Source organism: Bufo bufo, chromosome 5, assembly GCF_905171765.1.
Source record: "Bufo bufo chromosome 5, aBufBuf1.1, whole genome shotgun sequence".
NCBI lineage: Eukaryota > Metazoa > Chordata > Amphibia > Anura > Bufonidae > Bufo > Bufo bufo.
Window position 1 is genome coordinate 11,934,993 of NC_053393.1, and position 22,174 is coordinate 11,957,166.

At 50.2% G+C, this 22,174-nt stretch overlaps 1 protein-coding gene across 1 annotated transcript in view; it reads right to left on the bottom strand.

Moving 5' to 3' along the window:
- The window catches only part of LOC121002019 (ranBP-type and C3HC4-type zinc finger-containing protein 1-like), a 55,690-nt gene that overhangs the window by 6,904 nt on the left and 26,612 nt on the right, over positions 1 to 22,174 (bottom strand). The window contains exons 7-9 of the mRNA XM_040433318.1: positions 15,000 to 15,115; positions 14,691 to 14,864; positions 2,926 to 3,086 (exon numbers count right to left, since the gene is read on the bottom strand). Coding sequence (XP_040289252.1) covers positions 2,926 to 3,086; positions 14,691 to 14,864; positions 15,000 to 15,115 — 451 coding nt within the window. The remainder of the gene's footprint in view (positions 1 to 2,925; positions 3,087 to 14,690; positions 14,865 to 14,999; positions 15,116 to 22,174) is intronic.

Here is a 22,174-nt window from a genome sequence, read left to right on the forward strand (position 1 = left end):
GAAGAAGACATCATGTTATACTCCAATCACAGCCAGAGCTGCAGTAACACTTCTGCACACCCTGCATACCACAGGCCAGGATTCCTTGCTGTTTGGGATTTCCCACAATGCACTGCACCAGATAGCATCACATTACGGGAGCGGTCAGTGCTGGTGAAATACTAGGAGCAGGCAGTGGAACTGTGGAGGTGATCGAAGAATAAAGCACTATGGTTGCTGCAGCTTTGGATGGGACTGGAATATAACACATGGTGTATTGTGATTGCAGCTTTGGTTCTAATTGGAGTATAAAACATTTTGTAACAGCAAAAACAAGCACAACGCAGCAGCAGCAGCACTGTGTCCAAAATGTATTTGCCAAGAATCTCCCATTGAAGGGGTGAAGCCCGCCTGCTCCAATCCCACAGGGAGCTATAGTGCAAACATCTGACAACTTTTGGTGGTGATGGAAAGGTGTCAGGACATTGGCAGGACAGGGCATTGCAGCTTGCTGTGTAAGGGAGATGTGTACCTACAGACCAGTAAGAGCCCCTGCTCACCTCTGTCCACCATCGAAAGTGTGTAGAATGTGCCCATGAGCATCAGAACTGGTGCAATGGAAGACGGCCTGGTCTGAGGAATCAGGTCACATCATGTGGACGGCCGGGTGTGTGCGTCACTTACCTGGGGAGGACATGGCACCGGGTGCACTATGGGAAGAAGACGGCCTGGTCTGAGGAATCAGGTCACATCATGTGGACGGCCAGGTGTGTGCGTCACTTACCTGGGGAGGACATGGCACCGGGTGCACTATGGGAAGAAGGCAGCCTGGTCTGAGGAATCATGTTACATTGTGTGGTGGGGTGGGTGTGCGTCACTTACCTAAAGGGGGAGGTGGCACCAGGTGCTCTATGGAAAGAAGGCGGCCTGGTCTGAGGAATCACATAACATCATGTGGTGGGGTGGGTGTGCATCACTTACCTAAAGGGGGAGGTGGCACCAGGTGCACTATGGGAAGAAGGCGGCCTGGTCTGAGGAATCACGTTACATTGTGTGGACAGCCGAGTGTGCGTCACTTACCTGACCAAGAGAGAGCACCAGGTGCACTATGGAAAGAAGGCGGCCTGGTCTGAGGAATCACATAACATCATGTGGACGGCCGGGTGTGTGCGTCACTTACCTGACCAAGAGAGAGCACCAGGTGCACTATGGAAAGAAGGCGGCCTGGTCTGAGGAATCACATAACATCATGTGGTGGGGTGGGTGTGCATCACTTACCTAAAGGGGGAGGTGGCACCAGGTGCACTATGGGAAGAAGGCGGCCTGGTCTGAGGAATCACGTTACATTGTGTGGACAGCCGAGTGTGCGTCACTTACCTGACCAAGAGAGAGCACCAGGTGCACTATGGAAAGAAGGCGGCCTGGTCTGAGGAATCACATAACATCATGTGGACGGCCGGGTGTGTGCGTCACTTACCTGACCAAGAGAGAGCACCAGGTGCACTATGGAAAGAAGGCGGCCTGGTCTGAGGAATCACATAACATCATGTGGTGGGGTGGGTGTGCATCACTTACCTAAAGGGGGAGGTGGCACCAGGTGCACTATGGGAAGAAGACGGCCTGGTCTGAGGAATCACGTTACATCATGTGGTGGGGTGGGTGTGCATCACTTACCTAAAGGGGGAGGTGGCACCAGGTGCTCTATGGGAAGAAGGCGGCCTGGTCTGAGGAATCACGTTACATCATGTGGTGGGGTGGGTGTGCATCACTTACCTAAAGGGGGAGGTGGCACCAGGTGCACTATGGGAAGAAGACGGCCTGGTCTGAGGAATCACGTTACATCATGTGGTGGGGTGGGTGTGCATCACTTACCTAAAGGGGGAGGTGGCACCAGGTGCTCTATGGGAAGAAGGCGGCCTGGTCTGAGGAATCACGTTACATCATGTGGTGGGGTGGGTGTGCATCACTTACCTAAAGGGGGAGGTGGCACCAGGTGCACTATGGGAAGAAGACGGCCTGGTCTGAGGAATCACGTTACATCATGTGGTGGGGTGGGTGTGCATCACTTACCTAAAGGGGGAGGTGGCACCAGGTGCACTATGGGAAGAAGACGGCCTGGTCTGAGGAATCATGTTACATTGTGTGGTGGGGTGGGTGTGCATCACTTACCTAAAGGGGGAGGTGGCACCAGGTGCTCTATAGGAAGAAGACGACCGGGTCTGAGGAATCAGGTTACATTGTGTGGATAGCTGGATGTGTGAGGTTCACTTACCTGACCAAGAGAGAGCACCAGGTGCACTATGGGAAGAAGGTGGCCTGGTCTGAGGAATCAGGTTACATCATGTGGACGGCCGGGTGTGTGCGTCACTTACCTGACCAAGAGAGAGCACCAGGTGCACTATGGAAAGAAGGCGGCCTGGTCTGAGGAATCACGTTACATCATGTGGTGGGGTGGGTGTGCATCACTTACCTAAAGGGGGAGGTGGCACCAGGTGCACTATGGGAAGAAGACGACCAGGTCTGAGGAATCACGTTACATCATGTGGTGGGGTGGGTGTGCATCACTTACCTAAAGGGGGAGGTGGCACCAGGTGCTCTATGGGAAGAAGACGACCGGGTCTGAGGAATCAGGTTACATTGTGTGGATAGCTGGATGTGTGAGGTTCACTTACCTGACCAAGAGAGAGCACCAGGTGCACTATGGGAAGAAGACGGCCTGGTCTGAGGAATCAGGTTACATTGTGTGGACGGCCAGGTGTGTGTGTGTCACTTACCTGGGGAAGAGATGGCATCGGGATTACACAAACTCCTGCTAACCTTCCATATACCACAGGACACCTCGGAGGTCTTGTGGAGTCTGTACCTCAGCAAGTCAGAGAGGGGAACTTCAGAATACTATGAAGGTGGTTTTGATATTTGAGATGTGATAGGTGAGCCCACACCTACCTACAGAAACTATGGAGACACTCCCTCAGGAGAACCCCACCTCCCGCTGGGACATCGGAGTAGCAGATTCGGCATTCTATGGGCTCCTGGTTGGGGATGAGAACCTCATTGTCCAGTTGTAGGATATGCAGGAAATTCTGCTGCCGCTCCTCCTCCAGAGCCTGTAACCAGACGGACAGAACATCACAGGTGTCAGGACATTGCAACACCAGCTCTGCTACATCACATCCCCCCCCATTGGAGACAATGTTAATCCAAACAAAATGAAGAGACTTTGCCAATGGTTTTACTTACACATCGCCTACCGTTTTGTGTCTTCAGCCCCTCTGCAGACCTCTGTGTCACCATAGTTACAGACTACAAACAGTCCTTGTGTAGTCTGATCCTGCAGTCATATGTTACTTTCTTTTATTATTCCCCTTCTTTCTAACCTCCTAAACACGTGTTACCAAGAAGCAGAGATCCGTACAGAACGGCTGGGGGAGATGTCACAAGCTGTACCGCTTCTTGTACGGAAACCGGTCATGCAATTTACCAACTCATAGTGGGGCTCTGGACGCTGTGAATGCAGCTCTGTATGTGACTAGAGTGTAAAGCATAGCATGATGTAAAACACAGGATCAGTAAAAAGAAGCCGCTCTAGATGGGACTGGAGCATGATGTAACTGACAGTAGAATAAAAGTCCAGCTGTTTACAGACCCCAGACGCTGGACCGGAGGACTCCATCTGTTAACAGACCCTGGATCGGAGGACTCCAGCTGCTTACAGACCCCAGACGCTGGATCCGAGGACTCCAGCAGTTTACAGACCCCGGACCGGAGGACTCCAGCAGTTTACAGACCCCGGACCGGAGGACTCCAGCAGTTTACAGACCCCGGACAGGAGGACTCCAGCAGTTTACAGACTCCAGACCGGAGGACTCCAGCAGTTTACAGATTCCAGACCGGAGGACTCCAGCAGTTTACAGACCCCGGACCGGAGGACTCCAGCAGTTTACAGACTCCAGACCGGAGGACTCCAGCAGTTTACAGATTCTAGACCGGAGGACTCCAGCAGTTTACAGACCCCAGACCGGAGGACTCCAGCAGTTTACAGACCCCGGACCGGAGGACTCCAGCAGTTTACAGACCCCGGACCGGAGGACTCCAGCAGTTTACAGACCCCGGACCGGAGGACTCCACCTGTTTACAGACGCCGGACCGGAGGATTCCATCTGTTTACAGACGCCGGACCGGAGGACTCCAGCTGCTTACAGACCCCAGACCGGAGGACTCCAGCAGTTTACAGACCCCGGACAGGAGGACTCCAGCAGTTTACAGACTCCAGACCGGAGGACTCCAGCAGTTTACAGACTCCAGACCGGAGGATTCCATCTGTTTACAGACGCTGGACCGGAGGATTCCATCTGTTTACAGACGCCGGACCGGAGGATTCCATCTGTTTACAGACGCTGGACCGGAGGATTCCATCTGTTTACAGACGCTGGACTGGAGGACTCCATCTGTATACAGACCCTGGCTGTTTACATGCGTTGGGCCAGAGGACTCCATCTGTTAACAGACCCTGGACGACTCCACCTGTTTACAGACCCCAGACCGCAGGACTCCAGCTGTTTTCAGATGCCAGACGAGAGGACTCCAGCTGTTTTCAGATGCCAGACGAGAGGACTCCAGCTGTTTTCAGATGCCAGACGAGAGGACTCCAGCTGTTTTCAGACGCCAGACGAGAGGACTCCAGCCGTTTTCAGATGCCAGACGAGAGGACTCCAGCCGTTTTCAGACGCCAGACGAGAGGACTCCAGCTCCTCTATTCCCATAAGAGTTCTCTGCGCTGCATGTACTAGATTATTATGCCTTCTATATGATTTTACATCTAAATTGCTGGTGAATTCACACCCTGAATATATAACCGCCTATAATAATGTGTAATAACCTGTTACATGAGATTCCTTACAGTCTTATATACAAATAATTGATCTCAAATCGCACTTTATTCAAAACCTACATTTCATCCCACCGATGTCGACAGATCCTGGAAGCTTCCCTTTGGCTCATTTTTAATCAACTTTTCCCTCCCACAATACTCTCTATTTCAAAAGCATAAAATTCAGCAGCCCCTCAAGTACTCGGAGTATTTCCAGTGGAAGTATGCAGGGATGGCACACAACTGGGCACCAATACAACTTTTATATAAACATTTACTATGATCTCCCTAATGCCCTAGTGAAACTCTCTCTAATATACTTTATACATCTTCTATTTTTACTACACTTTCTCTGCCTAAGGCGTCAGTCACATGAATGTATTTTCTTTCCGTGTCCGTTCCGGTTTTTTTGCAGACCGTGTGGAACCATTAATTTCAATGGGTCCGCCAAAAAAATGGAAGTTACTCCGTGTGCACTCCGTTTTCGTATGTCCGTTCCGCAAAAGAAATAGAACATGTCCTATTATTGTCCACATTACTGTTCTATTAGGGGCCAGCTGTTCTGTTCTGCAAAATATGGAATGCACACAGATGCCATCCGTAATTTTTACCGATTCCTTTTTTGTGGAACGCAAAATACATACGTTCGTATGCATGAGCCCTAAAGCGCACCATTCACGGTGCACTTAAAACTCAGTTCCGTGTACACAGCTGACAGCTCGGCGGTGTACGGAGCACGGACTGTGACGTTTTATGACTGGGCCCCAGCGGCGCTGTCAGTACAGGCAGAAGTGCATATTTCTACTCCTACCCGTGCTCCCTGGATGATTGCCGACTCTTGGCATAGCCGACATGCAGTTCTCTTAGCTTAGCGGAGTCTGGTGCCGGCTCTGTAAACTGGTGGAGTCTGGTGCGGGCCCTGTAAACTGGTGGAGTCTGGTGCCGGCTCTGTAAACTGGTGGAGTCTGGTGCGGGCCCTGTAAACTGGTGGAGTCTGGTGCCGGCTCTGTAAACTGGTGGAGTCTGGTGCGGGCTCTGTAAACCTGGAGGAGTCTGGTGCGGGCTCTGTAAACTGGTGGAGTCTGGTGCGGGCTCTGTAAACTGGAGGAGTCTGGTGCGGGCCCTGTAAACTGGTGGAGTCTGGTGCGGGCTCTGTAAACTGGAGGAGTCTGGTGCGGGCTCTGTAAACTGGTGGAGTCTGGTGCGGGCTCTGTAAACTGGAGGAGTCTGGTGCGGGCTCTGTAAACTGGTGGAGTCTGGTGCGGGCCCTGTAAACTGGTGGAGTCTGGTGCGGGCCCTGTAAACTGGTGGAGTCTGGTGCGGGCTCTGTAAACTGGTGGAGTCTGGTGCGGGCTCTGTAAACTGGTGGAGTCTGGTGCGGGCTCTGTAAACTGGTGGAGTCTGGTGCGGGCTCTGTAAACTGGTGGAGTCTGGTGCGGGCTCTGTAAACTGGTGGAGTCTGGTGCGGGCTCTGTAAACTGGAGGAGTCTGGTGCGGGCTCTGTAAACTGGTGGAGTCTGGTGCGGGCTCTGTAAACTGGTGGAGTCTGGTGCGGGCCCTGTAAACTGGAGGAGTCTGGTGCGGGCTCTGTAAACTGGTGGAGTCTGGTGCGGGCCCTGTAAACTGGTGGAGTCTGGTGCGGGCCCTGTAAACTGGTGGAGTCTGGTGCGGGCCCTGTAAACTGGTGGAGTCTGGTGCGGGCCCTGTAAACTGGTGGAGTCTGGTGCGGGCCCTGTAAACTGGTGGAGTCTGGTGCGGGCTCTGTAAACTGGAGGAGTCTGGTGCGGGCCCTGGTGGAGTCTGGTGCGGGCCCTGTAAACTGGTGGAGTCTGGTGCGGGCCCTGTAAACTGGTGGAGTCTGGTGCGGGCTCTGTAAACTGGTGGAGTCTGGTGCGGGCTCTGTAAACTGGTGGAGTCTGGTGCGGGCTCTGTAAACTGGAGGAGTCTGGTGCGGGCCCTGTAAACTGGTGGAGTCTGGTGCGGGCTCTGTAAACTGGAGGAGTCTGGTGCGGGCTCTGTAAACTGGAGGAGTCTGGTGCGGGCTCTGTAAACTGGTGGAGTCTGGTGCGGGCCCTGTAAACTGGTGGAGTCTGGTGCGGGCCCTGTAAACTGGTGGAGTCTGGTGCGGGCTCTGTAAACTGGTGGAGTCTGGTGCGGGCTCTGTAAACTGGTGGAGTCTGGTGCGGGCTCTGTAAACTGGTGGAGTCTGGTGCGGGCTCTGTAAACTGGTGGAGTCTGGTGCGGGCTCTGTAAACTGGAGGAGTCTGGTGCGGGCTCTGTAAACTGGTGGAGTCTGGTGCGGGCTCTGTAAACTGGTGGAGTCTGGTGCGGGCTCTGTAAACTGGTGGAGTCTGGTGCGGGCTCTGTAAACTGGAGGAGTCTGGTGCGGGCTCTGTAAACTGGTGGAGTCTGGTGCGGGCTCTGTAAACTGGAGGAGTCTGGTGCGGGCTCTGTAAACTGGTGGAGTCTGGTGCGGGCTCTGTAAACTGGTGGAGTCTGGTGCGGGCCCTGTAAACTGGAGGAGTCTGGTGCGGGCTCTGTAAACTGGTGGAGTCTGGTGCGGGCCCTGTAAACTGGTGGAGTCTGGTGCGGGCCCTGTAAACTGGTGGAGTCTGGTGCGGGCCCTGTAAACTGGTGGAGTCTGGTGCGGGCTCTGTAAACTGGTGGAGTCTGGTGCGGGCCCTGTAAACTGGTGGAGTCTGGTGCGGGCCCTGTAAACTGGTGGAGTCTGGTGCGGGCCCTGTAAACTGGTGGAGTCTGGTCGGTGACAGAGGAGGGATGAATTGAGAGCTGAGGCACAGACGACATCCTGCTGCTGACAGTCTGTGTCCTGTGGTCACTTCTCAGAAACACAAGACGAAGACGACTGAGAAATGAGAGAAAGACACAGAATCGGGGCAGTAGCTGCAGGTGATGTCACCACCACAATATGGCGGCACAGCCTTCCAGAGACCTCATAAATCTACACAACTGGGGGCATAATGGTACTACAACCCGGAGCAAAGTATGATGAACATACACATAATACCATGTACCGCACACACGTACCTCCACATAATACCATGTACCGCACACACGTACTTCCACATGATACCATGTACCGCACACACGTACCTCCACATGATACCATGTACCGCACACACATACCTCCACATAATACCATGTACCGCACACACGTACCTTCACATGATACCATGTACCGCACACACGTACCTCCACATGATACCATGTACCGCACACACGTACCTCCACATAATACCATGTACCACACACACGTACCTCCACATAATACCATGTACCGCACACACATACCTCCACATAATACCATGTACCGCACACATGTAGCTCCATATAAGACGATCTACTGTGCACATGTAGCTCCACATATCATGTACCGTACACTTGTAGCTCCACATATCATGTACCGTACACATGTAGCTCCACATACCATGTACCGTACACTTGTAGCTCCACATAATACCATGTACCGTACACTTGTAGCTCCACATAATACCATGTACCATACACTCGTAGCTCCACATACCATGTACCGTACACTTGTAGCTCCACATACCATGTACCGTACATTTGTAGCTCCACATATCATGTACCGTACACATGTAGCTCCACACATCATGTACCGTACACATGTAGCTCCACACATCATGTACCGTACACATGTAGCTCCACACATCATGTACCGTACACATGTAGCTCCACACATCATGTACCGTACACTTGTAGCTCCACATATCATGTACCGTACACTTGTAGCTCCACATAATACCATGTACCGTACACATGTAGCTCCACACATCATGTACACATGTAGCTCCACACATCATGTACCGTACACTTGTAGCTCCACATATCATGTACCGTACACTTGTAGCTCCACATACCATGTACCGTACACTTGTAGCTCCACATAATACATGTACCGTACACTTGTAGCTCCACATATCATGTACCGTACACTTGTAGCTCCACATAATACCATGTACCGTACACATGTAGCTCCACATATCATGTACCGTACACTTGTAGCTCCACATAATACCATGTACCGTACACTTGTAGCTCCACATATCATGTACCGTACACTTGTAGCTCCACATAATACCATGTACCATACACTCGTAGCTCCACATATCATGTACCGTACACACGTACCTCCACATAATACCATGTACCGTACACACGTACCTCCACATAATACCATGTACCGTACACTTGTAGCTCCACATAATACCATGTACCGTACACTTGTAGCTCCACATAATATCATGTACCGTACACACGTACCTCCACATAATACCATGTACCGTACACACGTACCTCCACATAATACCATGTACCGTACACATGTAGCTCCACATACCATGTACCGTACACTTGTAGCTCCACATAATATCATGTACCGTACACACGTACCTCCACATAATACCATGTACCGTACACTCGTAGCTCCACATATCATGTACCGTACACTTGTAGCTCCACATACCATGTACCGTACACTTGTAGCTCCACATATCATGTACCGTACACATGTAGCTCCACATACCATGTACCGTACACACGTACCTCCACATAATACCATGTACCGTACACACGTACCTCCACATAATATCATGTACCGTACACTCGTAGCTCCACATACCATGTACCGTACACACGTACCTCCACATAATACCATGTACCGCACACACATACCTCCACATAATACCATGTACCGTACACATGTACCTCCACATAATACCATGTACCATACACTCGTAGCTCCACATATCATGTACCGTACACATGTAGCTCCACATATCATGTACCGTACACACGTACCTCCACATAATACCATGTACCGTACACACGTACCTCCACATATCATGTACCGTACACACGTACCTCCACATATCATGTACCGTACACATGTAGCTCCACATATCATGTACCATACACTCGTAGCTCCACATATCATGTACCGTACACATGTCAGGTATCATCACCAAGCTCGGATTCCTCCCTCTAGAGCTGGAGTCCAGCGCGGGTGGCTTTACCCCTCTCCAGCTGACGCTTGGCATTGTCCATTATGATCTCAGGCTGTGAGCATCTGCTAAGTCATAGAGACTGTGAGGCCCTGGATGAACAGTCCTGGTGCAGGCGATAGGCCATGGGGGTTGTAATCAAGGACGGATAATACTGCCACCCTACGCGTTTCAGTGCCGGGTTCCTGTTCTGTGTCCCGGTGACTGGGGCGGCTTCAGCAGAATGACCGGGCGCCCACCCGCTGATTGTCTATGGAAGTGATATGGCCAAATGCTGGAGCCCATGTGCCTGGCAGTAATGGAGTCAATGAATATAACACTGCGTGTCAGTAGAAACTGCTTTATTCCCTATGGCAGAAGTTACAGGTTAATGAACAGAAAAACCTGAGGAGGCAAATACCTAGGAGTCGTCATCACCGCCGACCCCTACGCGGCAGAGACGTGGTCACCGCACATCCGACCATCGCCTATAAAGTGCATGAAGTTTAAAGGGAAACTCCACCTGTACACTACACGTTACAGCATTTCACAGGCCAAATCCCCACACGAGTGCCGTACTCCTCTGGGACTGAACTGAACATACCCCAGTCACTCCCAGAGCTGCAGTCACAATTCTGCTGTTACATCATGCATGTCTTCTACTGTACTCACATCCAGAGCTGCAGTCTCATCACGCATGTCTTACACTCCTGTCACATCCAAAGCGGATTTCCTGTTAGCTCAGATGGCGCTTCCACAGTCCAGACTGAGCGGCTCTGTCACATGACCGCTGGGTGAGCGCTGAACTGTCGTCCGTATCCAAGGGAGACCAGAAGATCTGCAGCTCTGGATGTGACTAGAGTCTAGACTAGAGCATCATTTAAAATGACTACAATGTAAATGCTGCAAATTAATTACAAAGATTTACGGAGTAAACGAACCCTGAGAAATGTTGGTAAATTTGGGGTTACACTTTAATCGCGATGACGACAGGTGTGACTAAATGGTAAGAGCGCGATTCCGCCCCCAAGAAAACTCTGATTAAGGCCTCCTGCACACAAACGTTCCGTTTTTTTGCGTTCCGTATACAGAACCATTCATTTTAAATGGATCCGCAAAAAAAAAACGGAAGGTACTCCGTATGCCTTCCGTTTCCGTTAACAGATAGAACATGTTCTATTATTGTCCACATTCCTGTTCTATTAGGGGCCGGCTGTTCCGTTCTGCAAAAAACGGAATGCACACAGATGTCATCCGTATTTTTAGCGGACCGCAAAATTCTATAAAAGCCATACGGTTGTGTGAAGGAGGCCTAATACTGAGGCCTGAGGCGTGGACTACGTGACGAGCCAGCTCAGCGCTCCTGCGCCAGTCCCGACCGCGCCGCTAGAGAACCTTTAAAATGTACCTCAGCTTTAACACTCCGCAGAGCTGAGAAGCCTTGTAAGTACTTGTGTTACACCCTGTCCTATGCTCCAGTCACATCCAGAGCTGCACTCAAAATTCTACCATCTCTTAGAGGGCTAATCATATAAACTGGTTGTGACTGGAGATCAAGACGTGATCTGCGACTGCCGCTCTGGTTACAGCAGAAGTGTAAAGGCAGCTCCGGCTGTGACTGGAGTACAAGACTTGATGAATTGCAAGATCAAGTAAAGCCAAATATTTACAGAGTTAGGCCTCATGCGCGCGGCCGTGGCCCGCAAACAGAGGGTCCGCACTATGCGGGCACCGGCCGTGTGCTCCCCGCTTCACTTGAATGGGTTCGCAATCCGGAGCTGCTTTGCGGAACGGAGGCATGGAGCGCTTCCGTGGTGTTTCTGTCCGCGCCTCCGCACCGCAAAAAAAAAAATAGAACATTTTTTGCGGTGCGGACGGATCACAAACCGATTTAAGTTGAATGGGTCTCAATCCGTCCCGGCCGCCGCCCGTGCATTGCGGTCCCCCATGCACGGACCGTATGCATGAGGCCTCACTCAGCGTTCTGTACGGAGACTGGAGCAGAAAAATGGCGCTCGGCGGTGGAGCTTTATACGGGACTCGGGGCTAGCAGCAAGAGGATACACAGAACCATCCATTCATATTATCTCGTCTATAACCCCGCCCTCAGCTCCGCCCCTGCGCAAATAAACGCCAAAAACTCATCTGCAATCACAATATCTAAAAAGATAAAATAAAAATATTCAATCTAAAAAATAAAAAATAAAAAAAAGTTCCTCCAAATCTTGTACCAAACACGAAAGAAACTGGAAACGTTCTGAACAGAAAGCGTCAGATCGCGCCGCTGTACGACACGTGCTCCGGATTTATCAGGTGACTGCGCCATTATTTCCAGCGTTATGACGTGGTCTCGTATCCGCCAATGCTGGAGCCCACTGCCCATCATGTATGTACGGTACCGGCGGTGCCGCAATATGGCGGCATGTTATATACTTGACACCTGCCCTATGTGTACGTCTGATATGGAGGGGGGGGGGGGATGAAACTTTTTCTACTACGTTATAACTTTGGCGCAGTCAGTTGTATATGGACAATGTGACAAATAAGTGGTAAGCGGCCGTTGCGTGACTGCGCCATTGTTCTGCGCAGTACACCGACACCCGAGAGTCCAAGGCACTGACGATTCACATGGATCCCCTGCTTCCTGGGGGAACGCCCTAAAACTGAATACTAGCAATGGTGGGACGCCCCGCGCTGTCCACAATTGAACAATAATGTTTCCTGATGATCCACATCCGTTTTTGTCACGTCGGCATCGGGGGAACTCCCCCTAAACGCATTTTCCTTCCAGGCGGAGTTCCCCTGGGACAGCCGGTGACTACTGCGCTCCCTCCGCGTGCTCCTCATCCTCTCAGTCCCACAAAGTCTGTTTGATCATGGCGACCGCACCAGGGGCAGGAGAGGCTGATCCCGGCACATCCCTGCCCCCCAGGTGTCGTTACTGTAATAGAATAAAATCTTCCAAAGAGTCGCCGCTTGTCGGGAGCTGGGTAGGGGGCGCCGCTTCTCTTCTTCCTTTTTCCTGGAGAAAGAAAGAAGAGAAGGTTTCCGTCATAAAAATGGGTCACTTCCCAGCTGCTAAAGGAGGACTCTGCCAGCAGTGAATACATGTTATAATGAGGAGTTCCACAAGTTCTGTAACAAATCCTGGCAGTTTTCAAGATCTCTGCTTGCTGTCATTTCATAAGAATCTACCAGTGCATAGAAATTATCCCTGGACATGTGATAACTTTACTGTAACGAGCCGTGCACCAGGGCGACCAGAACAGATTTCTATTCACTGCTAGATTTCTATGAAATGACAGAAAGCAGAGATCTTGAAAAGTGTGATCAATTTTCCTTAAGCAATGGAAACTGGACAAATCAAGGCAAAGTGGCAGCAAACTACGGCGCGCCAGAGGTCGTGAATCTACAACGCTCCTTTGACTTCTATGGGAGGTCTTAGAATAATCAAGCGATTGTGCATGCTGGGAGTTGTAGTTACTAAACAACTGGAGTGTCGGAAGTTGCTAACTTGAGATGAGCGAACTTCAAATTCTGAAGTTCGAGTTCGTGTTGTGGTATTTACTGAATTGTGTTCTGGATTCCGTTACCACGGACCATAACGCAATTCCATGACAGAATGCCTTTAGAGGCGTTCCGTTATTCCTCCGTCATAATAGAAGTCTATGGGCTGAATAACGGATCCGTCCCGTTTCGGTTATGCTTTCTGTCCCTATTGCTGACCTTTGGTGTAGACCTATTAAATGTGGGAGGGGGAGGAATAAGATCAGGAGCCATGCATTCCCAACACTTTATGCATAGATTTCAGCTGAGCATGCATGTGTATGGCGGAGCAGGAAGGAATAGCTGTCAGCTGTGCTGAGCATGCATGTGTATGGCGGAGCAGGAAGGAATAGCTGTCAGCTGTGCTGAGCATGCGTGTGTATGGCGGGGCAGGAAGGAATAGCTGTCAGCTGTGCTGAGCATGCATGTGTATGGCGGAGCAGGAAGGAATAGCTGTCAGCTGTGCTGAGCATGCGTGTGTATGGCGGAGTAGGAAGGAATCGCTGTCAGCTGCGCTGAGCATGCGTGTGTATGGTGGAGTAGGAAGGAATAGCTGTCAGCTGTGCTGAGCATGCGTGTGTATGGCGGAGTAGGAAGGAATAGCTGTCAGCTGTGCTGAGCATGCGTGTGTATGGCGGAGCAGGAAGGAATAGCTGTCAGCTGTGCTGAGCATGCGTGTGTATGGCGGAGCAGGAAGGAATAGCTGTCAGCTGTGCTGAGCATGCGTGTGAATGGCGGAGTAGGAAGGAATAGCTGTCAGCTGTGCTGAGCATGCGTGTGTAGGGCGGAGTAGGAAGGAATAGCTGTCAGCTGTGCTGAGCATGCGTGTGTATGGCGGAGTAGGAAGGAATAGCTGTCAGCTGTGCTGAGCATGCGTGTGTATGGTGGAGATGGAGGGAGGGGTAGGCTGTCAGCTGTGCTGGGCATGCGTGTATACGGTGGAGATGGAGGGAGTAAGACCTTCTTGTACCGATCCTGAGTTACACCAAGAACTGCAGTCATCATTTTATACTCCAGTCACATCAAAAGCTGCATTTACAATTTTAATACACTGCTCACACCCAGAGCTGCATTCACAGTTATGCAGATTTCCTCATACCCTGCTGCTTCAGGGTCTGCAACACATTGTGTAGTTCTCTACAGCAATCTAATGTAGTAATAATATGCAAACCCGTGCAGTGCATCATGGGAGCTGTCAGGAAAGGCATATAACCTGGCGGAGGCCTCATCTTACTGTGCAGGATGGCTGATAACAGAGGCAAATAGCTTACTTTGTTGTACTGCTGAAAGCTGTCCTTCTCCAGCTGCAGCCTGCGGCGCTCAATCTCATCTGGCTTATACTCCTCTGGCACCACGTAGTCCGTCGGGCGGTCAGCGCTGCACATCTCACAGCCGGGGCGGGTGGGTTTATTTATGAAGGTGCACTGGGGACATGACCAACCGGGCTGCAGGAGGCAAAAACATTACATGAGGGGGGGGCAGCACAGAAAGGGGAGCTCTGAAGGAAGAGCTGTCACCACTTTGAACACCCCCGTATCATTAAGCATGCCCTCAGACATCTACCTGAAAACAGTACCTACCTGTGCGGGAGAAGGGGGCACCGGTGGAATCTGGTGCTTTTGGTTTAAAAACTGTAATGCCAGGCCCAAGTTGTTAGGTGGCTGCTCCATCTTCTCTGGCTGGAAAACTTGTGAAACTAGGGGGGAAAAAATCACCACATGATCTCCAACTGCAGGCAATCGGATAACTCCGACCCTGCCTCAAAAATGAGGAAAAGGGTATTCTATTAGACATAGCTTCTCCTGAGCGGTCCTTTCTCTCTTAGCTCTCCCTGGCAGCCTCCGCTCCCAATCATCCTCACAGTGCGGACACATAAGCTTTAATCAATGACCAACAGGACGTATCAGCAGAACACAGCCTTCACCTAATTTACAGCTTATAAAACTAATTAGACCAAGCACAGCCTCCAACTCATCTACTGCCTATAATTTTATCAGACGGAGCACAGCCTTCACCTCATTTACATCCTGTGCATGTATCAGACAGAGCACAGCCTTCACCTCATCTACATCCTATACATGTATCAGACGGAGCACAGCCTTCACCTCATCTACATCCTATACATGTATCAGACTAAGCACAGCCTTCACCTCATCTACATCCTATACATGTATCAGACGGAGCACAGCCTTCACCTCATCTACATCCTATACATGTATCAGACGGAGCACAGCCTTCACCTCATCTACATCCTATACATGTATCAGACGGAGCACAGCCTTCACCTCATCTACATCCTATACATGTATAAGACGGAGCACAGCCTTCACCTCATCTACATCCTATACATGTATCAGACAGAGCACAGCCTTCACCTCATCTACATCCTATACATGTATCAGACAGAGCACAGCCTTCACCTCATCTACATCCTATACATGTATCAGACGGAGCACAGCCTTCACCTCATCTACATCCTATACATGTATCAGACGGAGCACAGCCTTCACCTCATCTACATCCTATACATGTATCAGACGGAGCACAGCCTTCACCTCATCTACATCCTATACATGTATAAGACGGAGCACAGCCTTCACCTCATTTACATCCTGTGCATGTATCAGACAGAGCACAGCCTTCACCTCATCTACATCCTATACATGTATCAGACGGAGCACAGCCTTCACCTCATCTACATCCTATACATGTATCAGACGGAGCACAGCCTTCACCTCATCTACATCCTATACATGTATCAGACAGAGCACAGCCTTCACCTCATCTACATCCTATACATGTATCAGACGGAGCACAGCCTTCACCTCATCTACATCCTATACATGTATCAGACGGAGCACAGCCTTCACCTCATCTACATCCTATACATGTATAAGACGGAGCACAGCCTTCACCTCATCTACATCCTATAAATGTATCAGACGGAGCACAGCCTTCACCTCATCTACATCCTGTACATGTATCAGACGGAGCACAGCCTTCACCTCATCTACATCCTATACATGTATCAGACGGAGCACAGCCTTCACCTCATCTACATCCTGTACATGTATCAGACGGAGCACAGCCTTCACCTCATCTACATCCTATACATGTATCAGACGGAGCACAGCCTTCACCTCATCTACATCCTGTACATGTATCAGACGGAGCACAGCCTTCACCTCATCTACATCCTATACATGTATCAGACGGAGCACAGCCTTCACCTCATCTACATCCTGTACATGTATCAGACAGAGCACAGCCTTCACCTCGTCTACATCCTATACATGTATCAGACGGAACACAGCCTTCACCTCATCTACATCCTATACATGTATCAGACACAGCACAGCCTTCACCTCATCTACATCCTATACATGTATCAGACGGAGCACAGCCTTCACCTCATCTACATCCTATACATGTATCAGACACAGCACAGCCTTCACCTCATCTACATCCTATACATGTATCAGACGGAGCACAGCCTTCACCTCATCTACATCCTATACATGTATCAGACGGAGCACAGCCTTCACCTCATCTACATCCTATACATGTATCAGACACAGCACAGCCTTCACCTCATCTACATCCTATACATGTATCAGACGGAGCACAGCCGAGCACAGCCTTCACCTCATCTACATCCTATACATGTATCAGACAGAGCACAGCCTTCACCTCATCTACATCCTATACATGTATCAGACGGAGCACAGCCTTCACCTCATCTACATCCTATACATGTATCAGACGGAGCACAGCCTTCACCTCATCTACATCCTATACATGTATCAGACGGAGCACAGCCTTCACCTCATCTACATCCTATACATGTATCAGACAGAGCACAGCCTTCACCTCATCTACATCCTATAAATGTATCAGACGGAGCACAGCCTTCACCTCATCTACATCCTATACATGTATCAGACGGAGCACAGCCTTCACCTCATCTACATCCTATACATGTATCAGACAGAGCACAACCTTCACCTCATCTACATCCTATACATGTATCAGACGGAGCACAGCCTTCACCTCATTTACATCCTGTGCATGTATCAGACATAGCACAGCCTTCACCTCATCTACATCCTATACATGTATCAGACGGAGCACAGCCTTCACCTCATCTACATCCTATACATGTATCAGACAGAGCACAGCCTTCACCTCATCTACATCCTATACATGTATCAGACAGAGCACAGCCTTCACCTCATCTACATCCTATAAATGTATCAGACTAAGCACAGCCTTCACCTCATTTACATCCTATACATGTATCAGACAGAGCACAGCCTTCACCTCATCTACATCCTATACATGTATCAGACGGAGCACAGCCTTCACCTCATCTACATCCTATACATGTATCAGACAGAGCACAGCCTTCACCTCATCTACATCCTATACATGTATCAGACGAAGCACAGCCTTCACCTCATCTACATCCTATACATGTATCAGACGAAGCACAGCCTTCACCTCATCTACATCCTATACATGTATCAGACGGAGCACAGCCTTCACCTCATCTACATCCTATACATGTATCAGACGGAGCACAGCCTTCACCTCATCTACATCCTATACATGTATCAGACGGAGCACAGCCTTCACCTCATCTACATCCTATACATGTATCAGACGGAGCACAGCCTTCACCTCATCTACATCCTATACATTATCAGACGGAGCACAGCCTTCACCTCATCTACATCCTATACATGTATCAGACAGAGCACAGCCTTCACCTCATCTACATCCTATACATGTATCAGACGGAGCACAGCCTTCACCTCATCTACATCCTATACATGTATCAGACGGAGCACAGCCTTCACCTCATCTACATCCTATACATGTATCAGACACAGCACAGCCTTCACCTCATCTACATCCTATAAATGTATCAGACTAAGCACAGCCTTCACCTCATCTACATCCTATACATTATCAGACGGAGCACAGCCTTCACCTCATCTACATCCTATACATGTATCAGACAGAGCACAGCCTTCACCTCATCTACATCCTATACATGTATCAGACGAAGCACAGCCTTCACCTCATCTACATCCTATACATGTATCAGACGGAGCACAGCCTTCACCTCATCTACATCCTATACATGTATCAGACGGAGCACAGCCTTCACCTCATCTACATCCTATACATGTATCAGACGGAGAACAGCCTTCACCTCATCTACATCCTGTACATGTATCAGACGGAGCACAGCCTTCACCTCATCTACATCCTATACATGTATCAGACACAGCACAGCCTTCACCTCATCTACATCCTATACATGTATCAGACAGAGCACAGCCTTCACCTCATCTACATCCTATACATGTATCAGACGGAGCACAGCCTTCACCTCATCTACATCCTATACATGTATAAGACAGAGCACAGCCTTCACCTCATCTACATCCTATACATGTATCAGACGGAGCACAGCCTTCACCTCATCTACATCCTGTACATGTATCAGACGGAGCACAGCCTACACCTCATCTACATCCTATACATGTATCAGACGGAGCACAGCCTTCACCTCATCTACATCCTATACATGTATCAGACGGAGCACAGCCTTCACCTCATCTACATCCTATACATGTATCAGACGGAGCACAGCCTTCACCTCATTTACATCCTGTGCATGTATCAGACAGAGCACAGCCTTCACCTCATCTACATCCTATACATGTATCAGACGGAGCACAGCCTTCACCTCATCTACATCCTATACATGTATCAGACGGAGCACAGCCTTCACCTCATCTACATCCTATACATGTATCAGACGGAGCACAGCCTACACCTCATCTACATCCTATACATGTATCAGACGGAGCACAGCCTTCACCTCATCTACATCCTATACATGTATCAGACAGAGCACAGCCTTCACCTCATCTACATCCTATACATGTATCAGACAGAGCACAGCCTTCACCTCATCTACATCCTATACATGTATCAGACAGAGCACAGCCTTCACCTCATCTACATCCTATACATGTATCAGACAGAGCACAGCCTTCACCTCATCTACATCCTAGGGGTGGGCGATATAGACGATATAGGCGATATGCGATATAAATTTGTGCCACGATATGGATTTTGAGCATATCGCCTATATCGCCGGACCGCGATATGATCCTTAGCCGGCACAGTGGAGAAGGAGAGAGTCCCTCCCTCCCCTCTGTGCGCGGCTGCCGCTGACCACCAATGACAAGAGGAGGAGGGGAGGGACTGACAGTAAATCATTGAGTTTTCACGATCTCAGTGAGCGCGTGAAAACTCAAATCCGATGGTATATTCTAACCCCCAGGCGTTCCCATGGTGACAGGGACGCTTGCCTGGGGGTTAGAACATACAGGGCCACGCCGCTGACAGTAGAACATTTAAAAACTAATCAGTAACTTTAACTTTATTAATTGGTGATCTCTTTACTGTATACCTTACTAGGTCTTAGCTCCGGTAACTAGTGATGTCCGGTTCATGAACGAATCGTTCATTTGAATCGATTCAGTTCAGTGAACCGGAGGAGTCGATTGATCCGATCCGTTTGAATCGGCTCATCACAGCACACAGACAATACAGCTCACCTCACGCTGGCAGCAGGAGCCTGAGGGAGGGACTGGGGAGGAGTCAGTAATATGATCTTAGAGTGGAAGAGATGCTTCTGCCAGCCCCACCCCTCCCCGCCCACCAACCAATCACCGACCAGAGCTGAGGGGGCGAGGCCAGCACAGCACACTGCAGCTCTGACTCGAGTCCTCGGAGTAGTGCAGGGTCAGGGAGTCTAAATGAATCGAATGAGTCACAAGAATCTAAAGATCCGACTCAGTCAGTGACTCATTCCATTCATTGAGTTAAAAGAGCCGGGAGTCACTAGAACAGGTCACACTGAGGCTGTGGATCTTGTTGCAGCAGTGATAAGGAGCAGAGAGATAAGAGAAGGGACAGATGACACAGAGTTTAGATTACAGGATGAATTAAATTAACCCTTTAGAATCAAATTGGCTTCTCAGGAGATATATATGTTAAAGGCATATATAGGCAGTACTACTGAATGAGATGCCTTTAACATATATATCTCCTGAGAAGCCAATTTGATTTGTGGGATCTGTGGATGGCACCGTTTAGGGGAGGGGGGGGGATCTGTGGATGGCACCGTTTAGGGGGGGGGGGGGGGAATCTGTGGATGGCACCGTTTAGGGGGGGGGGGGGGAATCTGGGGATGGCACCGTTTAGGGGGGGGGGGAATCTGTGGATGGCACCGTTTAGGGGGGGGGGGGGAATCTGTGGATGGCACCGTTTAGGGGAGGGGGATCTGTGGATGGCACCGTTTAGGGGAGGGGGGGGGGGATCTGTGGATGGCACCGTTTAGGGGAGGGGGGGGGGATCTGTGGATGGCACCGTTTAGGGGAGGGGTGGGATCTGTGGATGGCACCGTTTAGGGGAGGGGGGGGATCTGTGGATGGCACCGTTTAGGGGAGGGGGGGGATCTGTGGATGGCACCGTTTAGGGGAGGGGGGGGGATCTGTGGATGGCACCGTTTAGGGGAGGGGGGGGGGATCTGTGGATGGCACCGTTTAGGGGAGGGGGGGGGATCTGTGGATGGCACCGTTTAGAGGAGGGGGGGTGGATCTGTGGATGGCACCGTTTAGAGGAGGGGGGGTGGATCTGTGGATGGCACCGTTTAGGGGAGGGGGGGTGGATCTGTGGATGGCACCGTTTAGGGGAGGGGGGGTGGATCTGTGGATGGCACCGTTTAGGGGAGGGGGGGTGGATCTGTGGATGGCACCGTTTAGGGGAGGGGGGGATCTGGGGATGGCACCGTTTAGGGGAGGGGGGATCTGTGGATGGCACCGTTTAGGGGAGGGGGGGGATCTGGGGAGGGGGATCAGCTCCCTGCTGTTGTGTGCACAAAGCACAGGGCAGCAGGGAGAGTGTAAAGTCCTATTCACCCTAATAGAGCTCTGTTAGGGTGAATATGACAAGGGTTCTACGTTCTAGCCCTTAAGGAGACTAATAGTTATTAAATAAAAAGTAAAAAAAAGTTTAAACACGCCCCCCCAAATATAGAAAACAATATATCGCAATATATATCGCATATCGCACATGCTTAAAATTATATCGCAATATAGATTTTAGGCCATATCGCCCACCCCTACTACATCCTATACATGTATAAGACGGAGCACAGCCTTACAGCCTTCACCTCATCTACATCCTATACATGTATCAGACGGAGCACAGCCTTCACCTCATCTACATCCTATACATGTATCAGACAGAGCACAGCCTTCACCTCATCTACATCCTATACATGTATAAGACGGAGCACAGCCTTACAGCCTTCACCTCATCTACATCCTATACATGTATAAGACGGAGCACAGCCTTCACCTCATCTACATCCTATACATGTATCAGACGGAGCACAGCCTTCACCTCATCTACATCCTATACATGTATAAGACGGAGCACAGCCTTCACCTCATCTACATCCTATACATGTATCAGACGGAGAACAGCCTTCACCTCATCTACATCCTATACATGTATCAGACGGAGCACAGCCTTCACCTCATCTACATCCTATACATGTATCAGACGGAGCACAGCCTTCACCTCATCTACATCCTATACATGTATCAGACGGAGCACAGCCTTCACCTCATCTACATCCTATACATGTATAAGACGGAGCACAGCC